Consider the following 8,829-nt stretch of genomic DNA (forward strand, 5'->3'; position numbering starts at 1 on the left):
TGCTGGCCTGCTGTGCAGTGAGACTGTATTGCTATATGAATTATATTATACATTTCCATAGTTTAGTTAGCTGAGGTATATAATGTACAGTGTATTTTGTCAACAACTGTATGTGTGTAACGTATTTCTTGTGCTGAGCGATCATAAAACGGCTGCAAAAGACGCACTGGCTGAGGCTCCAGTAATCCCGCCTCCTGCATCCCCGCCGTAGAATTGTTATATCAACTAAAGCCCACACTTAAACTTTCCACGTTTAAGATTTAATCTATTTAAAAAAATTATTTCATAAGAAGCCAAAAAGTGCAAAAACAATAATGTTCGTGTTGGAGGAGTTGTGAAGTCAATGTTTGGCTTCACCGTGTCTAATTTCACTTTCACTTTCTTTGATATTGTGCCAGCAGAAGCGTCTGCCTCACACTTTTCCCCCACGTTCAGCACTTTGGCCACAGCCAGTCAATGGCATGAATGCTTTCTGCTGACTTTTTACTCAGGATGAAACTTCCTGATGCAACCCTGGCCGGGAATCCAACCCATGCGAGGCCGAAGTGTGTCCCGTTACCAGAGGTGGGTAGAGTAGCCAGAAATTGTACTCAAGTAAGAGTACTGTTACTTTAGAGATTTATTACTCAAGTAAAAGTAAGGAGTAGTCACCCAAATATTTACTTAAGTAAAAGTAAAAAGTATGTTGTAAAAAAACTACTCAAGTACTGAGTAACTGATGAGTAACATACACACACATATCATATATATATATATATATATATATATATATATATATATATATATATATATATATATATATATATATATATATATATATATATACATACATTGATATATACAGTATATAATTTATATTTATTTGTTTTGCCGTTTTTGTTTTTACATGTTAATAGTGTTTTAATGAATATACATGCATGTTTAACACATATAGATTCCTTTCTTTCATGAAGACAAGAATATAAGTTGGTGTATTACCTGATTCTTATGACTTGCATTGATTGTAATCAGACAGTAGTGATGACAAACGTCCACGTTTTCAAATGGAGGAGAAAAAAAGTTCCTCCTTTCTGTCTAATACCACATGAAAGTGGTTGGTTTTTGGCATCTTATATGTCCAGCTTCCATATTCGTTTTTTATACACTTTACAAGAAATACATTGGCGGCAAACTCCGTAGCTTGCTAGCTTGTTTGCGCAGGCTTTCGGAGACTCTTATTTTGAAAGCGCAGGCGCGATGGAGCGGCACTTTTATTGTGAAGACAGGAACTGTGCAGTCAGTCTTTAGGCTTTTGACGGGGTGTACGGTTGAAATAAAAAAAATTCTTTTTTCCTTCACACTTTTGATTGATTGATTGGAACTTGTATTAGTAGATTGCACAGTACAGTACATATTCCGTACAATTGACCACTAAATGGTAACACCCCAATAAGTTTTTCAACTTGTTTAAGTCAGGTCATGTGACCCCTGGCTCTGTTTGATTGGTCCAATGTCACCAGTGACTGCATCTGATTGGTGGAACGAAGTGAAACGTCACCAGTAAGGCAGGCACTTTGAAGGTCTGTCTGACAGACCAAAACAAACAAAGCGTGCATTAACAGATCGATAAAAATTAGTAGCGAGTAGCGAGATGAATGTAGATAAAAGTAGCGGAGTAAAAGTAGCGGAGTAAAAGTAGCGGAGTAAAAGTAGCGTTTCTTCTCTATAAAATATACTCAAGTAAAAGTAAAAGTATGTTGCATTAAAACTACTCTTAGAAGTACAATTTATCCCAAAAGTTACTCAAGTAGATGTAACGGAGTAAATGTAGCGCGTTACTACCCACCTCTGCTCGTTACCCCGCTTGGGAGACATAATAAATGATAAATGATAAATGGGTTGTACTTGTATAGCGCTTTTCTACCTTCAAGGTACTCAAAGCGCTTTGACACTACTTCCACATTTACCCATTCACACACACATTCACACACTGATGGAGGGAGCTGCCATGCAAGGCGCTACCAGCACCCATCAGGAGCAAGGGTGAAGTGTCTTGCTCAGGACACAACGGACATGACGAGGTTGGTACTAGGTGGGGATTGAACCAGGGACCCTCGGGTCGCGCACGGCCACTCTTCCACTGCGCCAATAATGGAGGAAATAAAAAGAAGTAGCCACTTATCAATCATTATTTGTATTGATGCTTTCTTGAGAGGACTACAATACCATCACTGATTGGATGTCATTACTTTCAACTCTAAATCTCACCTTCATTCCTCTTTCTTTCTTTTCTTTCCAAGTTTGGCGGCAAACTTGACACACCTTTTGTTTGTCAAGTCACGTGATTTCCCAGAAAAGCCACACAAGCATTTACCTGACGTGGCCACAAGGGGCGCTCTCTAGTGAGTCCAGTAGAAGACTTCTTGTTAGTTGACTGCTGCCACTTTTCTCTTCACAATAGCGTTTGGTCTTCCCTAGTAACAGTGACGCGAAATGGAATGCTGACTCCTCATTGGCTCAAGTGGAGCATTATTAAAAGAGCCTCGACATTTCCTGCTTCATTTGTCCTGTTTGCGAGTCAAGCGAGTGTTCGTCACTTTTGTCTTTCTCTGCGGGATTAAAAGTGACAAACATCTTTTTTTTTCGTGCTGACATCATGAACTTGTTTTTATTCGTTCTTCTGGTCATGCAAATGCACAGCGTGACGCCTGGTAAGTCCTTTTTATAACTTTATAAATGATTATTCATCAATTCTCTTTGTGCCTTCACTTATTTGACTTCTGAGAGTTTCTATTACTTATTAATTATATTCATTCTTATATTATTCAAGCTCTTTATTACTTCATCCTGGTTCTTTTTAAACATATTTTATTGTTTTCCTTTTTTCTTTATCACTCAACAAAATATTCAAAGTGTTCCAAGAAAGTTCTAGAAGCAGAGAAATCCTTTATTTGTTTTCGCTTCAGTTTTTTCTTGTTGAAAGACTTATTTTTCCAAGGCTTGTAAGAAGGAACACTGACTTCCTGAAATCTTCAACCACGGAAGTGTCAGAAAGTAATCAAGTGTAGTAACATCATCCCGCCACAAGGTGTCAGTAAGAGTCGACATCAAATGGGCAGAACAGCTTGTGTTCATATTCAGCCTCCATTGGAGAAAAGATATGTTTATTTTCAAAATGTTCAAAGTGTCAACAGATGTCCAATAATAAAATATATTATTCATGTGTTGTACTTGTCATAGAACACCATGTGAGTCTTGACTGTGATATCTAGCAGTGTTTGATGTTGACTTTAAGACCCCACTGAAGACTGAATGAGCTCAAATATTCACAGTGCAAGATTGTTGAACATGAAACTAAATAATAAAAAGTCATCTTGTTGTTGTGTTCTTCTTTCAGTGATTCACACGCTGCAGTATTTCGAAACTGCGTCCTCTCAAGTTCCAAACTTCCCAGAGGTTGTGATTGTTGGTTATGTTGATGGAGTTGAGATTAGTTACTATGACAGCAACATCAGGAAAACAGAATCCAAACAGGACTGGATGAACAAAATCACAGCAGAGGATCCAAAATACTGGCAGAGAGTAACAGATATCAATGTTCGTAATGAGTTAATTACCAAACACAACCTTGAAGTTCTTAAGAAGCTTTTCAACCAAACTGGAGGTTTGTTTATGTTGAACTTTCTACTACTTCAATATATTTGATGTACTCTTGTTATACTGTAGTAAAACACACATTACTGCACTGATATACCTTGTCTCTGTCCATCCCATAATAACCTACACAAATACTGTGTGTGTGTGTGTGTGTGTGTGTGTGTGTGTGTGTGTGTGTGTGTGTGTGTGTGTGTGTGTGTGTGTGTTTGTGTGTGTGTGTGTGTGTATGTGTGTGTGTGTGTGTTTGTGTTTGTGTGTGTCTTTGTGTTTGTGTGTGTGTGTGTGTGAGTGTGTTTGTGTGTGTGTTTGTGTGTCTGTGTGTTTGTGTATGCGTGTATGTGTGTGTGAGTGTGTGTGTGTGTGTTTGTGTGTGTGTGTGTGTGTTTGTGTGTGTGTGTGTGTGTTTGTGTGTGTGTGTTCGTGTTTGTGTGTTTGTATGTGTGTGTGAGTGTGTTTGTGTGTTTGTGTTTGTGTGTGTGTGTGTGTGTGTGTGCGCGTGTGTGTGTGTGTGTGTGTGTGTGTGTGTGTGTGTGTGTGTGTGTGTGTGTGTGTGTGTGTGACTGCTCTACAACACTTTGTGTGTCTCAGGTGTTCACATTGTCCAGTGGATGTCAGGATGTGAATGGAATGATGAGACTGATGAGGTTAAAGGTTGGCATCAGCAAGGTTATGATGGAGAAGATTTCATATCGTTGGACATGAAGACATGGACATATACTGCAGCAAAACCACAAGCTTTCCCTGACAAACTCAAGTGGGACCAGAACATATTTATACTAGACCACCAGAAGTATTATTACACTGAGCATTGTCCTTCTTACTTGAAGAAGTATGTGAAGAATGGGAAGAAGGTCCTAATGAGAACAGGTAGAAGCACACCTTGTACTTTCACCTTTTAACATGTTAGCACTCCCCCTATAGGAACATTACTGACATTACACTCTGTCTCTTTATACTCTTTTCTCTTTCTCTCACCTTCTCTCCATCTTTACCTCCAACCACACCTTCTCTCCATCTTTACCTCCATCCACACCTTCTCTCCATCTTTACCTCCATCCACACCGTCTCTCGATCGTTTCCTCCATCTGGTGCTAGCTCTGACGCTAGCCGAGGGACTGGTGCTAGCTCTGACGCTAGCCGAGGGACTGGTGTTAGCTCTGACGCTAGCTCGGGGACAAGTGCTAGCTCGGACGCTAGCTCGGGGACAAGTGCTAGCTCGGACGCTAGCTCGGGGACAAGTGCTAGCTCGGACGCTAGCTCGGGGACAAGTGCTAGCTCGGACGCTAGCTCAGGGACAAGTGCTAGCTCGGGGACAGGTGCTAGCTCAGACGCTAGCTCGGGGACAGGTGCTAGCTCAGACGCTAGCCAGGGGACAGGTGCTAGCTCAGACGCTAGCCAGGGGACAGGTGCTAGCTCAGACGCTAGCCAGGGGACAGGTGCTAGCTCAGACGCTAGCCAGGGGACAGGTGCTAGCTCAGACGCTAGCCAGGGGGCTGGTGCTAGCTCGGACGCTAGCCAGGGGACTGGTGGTTGCGGCTGGGAAAAGCGGAAGACAGATGGAATTAGTCTGGCAGAGGGTAGCCTGTCTTGGTGCAGCTGCGCCACCCCATCAGCACAGCCACCAGTACTACCCCCCCCTCTCCGAAAGCGGATGCCAGACGCTTCTCTCTGGCTGAGGAACAGTCACTAAGGGTGGGAGGAGGGTGTCCAGGCGACGGGTAAATTCCTCCTTGCTCACATCACTGCTAAACATGCCTTTCCACGACAGTTTGGCAGGACACGACAACTCCTCCGGTGTGGAGCGAAAAAAAGAAAAAGACATGGTGAATGGGGCAAGAGGCAGAAAAAAAAAAAAAAATGTCACAGGAGCCGGAACGAAAGTCACTAGGGGTGGGGCTAAGGAACTGTGCCGTCAGGTCCTTAATAATTTTGGCGGGAACTTACTGTTGTGTTTACTGAGAGGAGGTGACGGCAAACAGACACCAGGGGGCAGTATATACAATTATTTATTATATATATATATATATATATATATATATATATATATATATATATATATATATATATATATATATATATATATATAGTCAACATATATATATATATAAATAATAACAAACAATACTACTAAACTAAGGAAATGGAGTGTGAACTAGAATACAAGAGTGTGTGGTGTAAGACTATGTGTGTAGTTAACTGAAGTGAGTGTTACCAACGTGTTGAACGAGATACGAGGAAGTCCATGGGGCAGGCAGGTTATCCGGGGCGAGAGAGAGGCGTCGGAATCCAGGGGCGAGCAAGAGGTCGAGGAACGAAGGAAGCAGTCAGAGTCCAGAGGGAGATCCAGGGGAAAATGAGACGCACAGCTCACTTTCCAGGTGACGAAGGGTACTGCGGGGACACGGGAGAAGACAAGGGACAAATCAAGGCACGGAGAGGAAACACGAATATAGCATAAAGCTTGTTGCTTACGGTACACCATGAGAAAGCTAAGTTCCCGCCCCGATCCTTGGGTCCACTGGTCTTTTATACATCTCGCCCTCATCAGTCCCAGGTGTGCAGGCTTGTCGCTGCGTGGGCGTGCTGCGCTCAGCGCGAGCAGGGGCGTGTCCGAGCGCGCTGTCATCGGCTCCTCCAAGTGCTCCCGCAGAGAAGGGAGAAGTAGACTGCGCGTGCGCTGTAACACATCCACACCTTCTCTCCATCTTTACCTCCATCCACCCCTTCTCTCCATCTTTACCTCCATCCACCCCTTCTCTCCATCTTTACCTCCATCCACACCTTCTCTCCATCTTTACGTCCATCCACACCCTCTCTCCATCTTTACGTCCATCCACACCTTCTCTCCATCTTTACCTCCATCCACACCTTCTCTCCATATTTACCTCCATCCACACCTTCTCTCCATCTTTACCTCCATCCACCCCTCCTCTCCATCTTTACCTCCATCCACACCTTCTCTCCATCTTTACCTCCATCCACACCGTCTCTCGATCGTTTCCTCCATCTACACCTTCTCTCCATCTTTACCTCCATCCACACCTTCTCTCCATCTTTACCTCCATCCACACCGTCTCTCGATCGTTTCCTCCATCCACACCTTCTCTCCATCTTTACCTCCATCCACACCTTCTCTCCATCTTTACCTCCATCCACACCGTCTCTCGATCGTTTCCTCCATCCACACCTTCTCTCCATCTTTACCTCCATCCACACCTTCTCTCCATCTTTACCTCCACCCACACCTCCTCTCCATCTTTACCTCCATCCACACCTTCTCTCCATCTTTACCTCCATCCACACCTTCTCTCCATCTTTACGTCCATCCACACCCTCTCTCCATCTTTACGTTCACCCACACCTTCTCTCCATCTTTACCTCCATCCACACCTTCTCTCCATCTTTACCTCCATCCACACCTTCTCTCCATATTTACCTCCATCCACACCTTCTCTCCATCTTTACCTCCATCCACCCCTTCTCTCCATCTTTACCTCCATCCACACCTTCTCTCCATCTTTACGTCCATCCACACCTTCTCTCCATCTTTACTTCCATCCACACCTTCTCTCATCTTTACCTCCATCCACACCTTCTGTCCATCTTCACTTCCATCCACACCTTCTCTCTATCTTTACTTCCATTCACACTTTCTCTCCATCTTAAGCTCCGTCCATACCGTCTCTCCATCTTAACCTCCGTTCTCATCTTCTCTCCATCTTTACTTCCATTCACACCTTCTCTCCATCTTTACCTCCATCCACACCTTCTCTCCATCTTTACGTCCATCCACACCTTCTCTCCATCTTTATTTCCATCCACACCTTCTCCCCACGTTGTCTTCTGTTCACACGTGACATCACTTCCTGTGCAGAGCTTCCAGAGGTGTTCCTCCTCCAGAAGACGCCATCCTCTCCAGTCACCTGCATGGCGACAGGTTTCTACCCCGACTTAGCCGACCTGTTTTGGAGGAAAGACGGCGAGCAGATCTTCGAGGACGTGGAGCACGGAGAGCTGCTCCCCAACCACGACGGAACCTTCCAGATGTCGGTGGAGCTGAAAGTGGAGGTGACGGCCGAGGTGGAGGGCAAGTACGAATGTGTGTTCCGGCTGTCTGGCGTCAAGGAGGACCTGGTCACCAAGCTGGAGAGAAGAAGCATCCTGAGCAACGCAAGCCATGAAGGTGAGAAAGACACATTTAGTTGGAGATGTTTCCCATCACAAGTCCACCTGTCACCATTATTGATCCATGTCACCATGACAACGCTTGACGTCTGCATGCAAAGTAGTCATGAAGGTTTCCTCTTCATGCTTTGTCACTCCACTTGTGCTTTTTTGCTCTCCACAGACAACTGGAGCGTCGCCCTCGCTGCCACGGCGGCGGTCGTCGCTGTGGCGGCCGTCCTGGCGGCCATCATCATCGTCATGGTCAGGCGTCACAGAAACAGACAAGGTGAGGGACACCAATGTCCTCCGTCTTCTTCTTCTTCTTCTTCTTCTTCTCGGTCCAGGCCGTGAGTTGATGCTTTCATCCGGGCTGCATGTTTTAGTTGCCTTCCAGCCAAACACTCAAAGATCCACAGAGACAGAGCGCACACTCTCACATAGAAACACGTGAGGAAAAAGTCCATTTCACCTTGTTTCACTTTCATTTCAGCCCAGTACGATGCAGCTCGTAAGTAAAACATCTTTTCTTTGAGCCGCAAGAAACAAAGCCGTGGTGAAGCGTCACTCACATGGAGGTCTGATGTGGACCTTTGTTACAAGTTTAGCCTGAAAATCCCAACTTGAGCTGACTCCTTCACAATAAAAGACCCTCCTGTGAGCACACGCAATACAAAGTGTGGCATATCTCACGTTTGACATGAGTCCTCATGATGAGGATCAGCCAAATGAGACCTCAAGTGTGCTGACTCATCAAGAAGGTATCCTAGTCAGGAAGTAGAAGAGCAGCACTCTGCTTCTTCATGTTTCCAAGTCACACCTCAAAGATCTGATGTGAGTGACGAGGCACCTTCTGGATGTTCTTCCTTCACCGTTTACGTTTGTCCCGCAGCTCAAGAAGGTGGCGGCTGAAGGCTGAGTAAGTCTGCACCTCCAAATGTTCTTGTGTGAAGATGATGTTCAACTTGCTTCTGTTGGGAATGTGCTGAGTCATCTTCTTCCTCCAGGATGCTTTGTGCACTGGAACAC

The 8,829-nt window shown here is 44.5% G+C and overlaps 1 protein-coding gene across 1 annotated transcript; it reads left to right on the forward strand.

The window, feature by feature from the left end:
* The first annotated feature begins 2,561 nt into the window (after window positions 1-2,561).
* LOC133609137 (class I histocompatibility antigen, F10 alpha chain-like) lies at window positions 2,562-8,319 on the forward strand. Its single transcript, XM_072913591.1, has 5 exons — window positions 2,562-2,690; window positions 3,377-3,643; window positions 4,225-4,503; window positions 7,511-7,846; window positions 8,294-8,319. Exons 1-5 carry the CDS (start codon window positions 2,636-2,638, stop codon window positions 8,317-8,319), a joined length of 963 nt encoding a protein of 320 aa, XP_072769692.1. The 5' UTR covers window positions 2,562-2,635.
* Window positions 8,320-8,829: the final 510 nt, after the last annotated feature.

This window comes from Nerophis lumbriciformis, linkage group LG07 (assembly GCF_033978685.3).
Source record: "Nerophis lumbriciformis linkage group LG07, RoL_Nlum_v2.1, whole genome shotgun sequence".
In the NCBI taxonomy this organism is placed as follows: Eukaryota; Metazoa; Chordata; class Actinopteri; order Syngnathiformes; family Syngnathidae; genus Nerophis; species Nerophis lumbriciformis.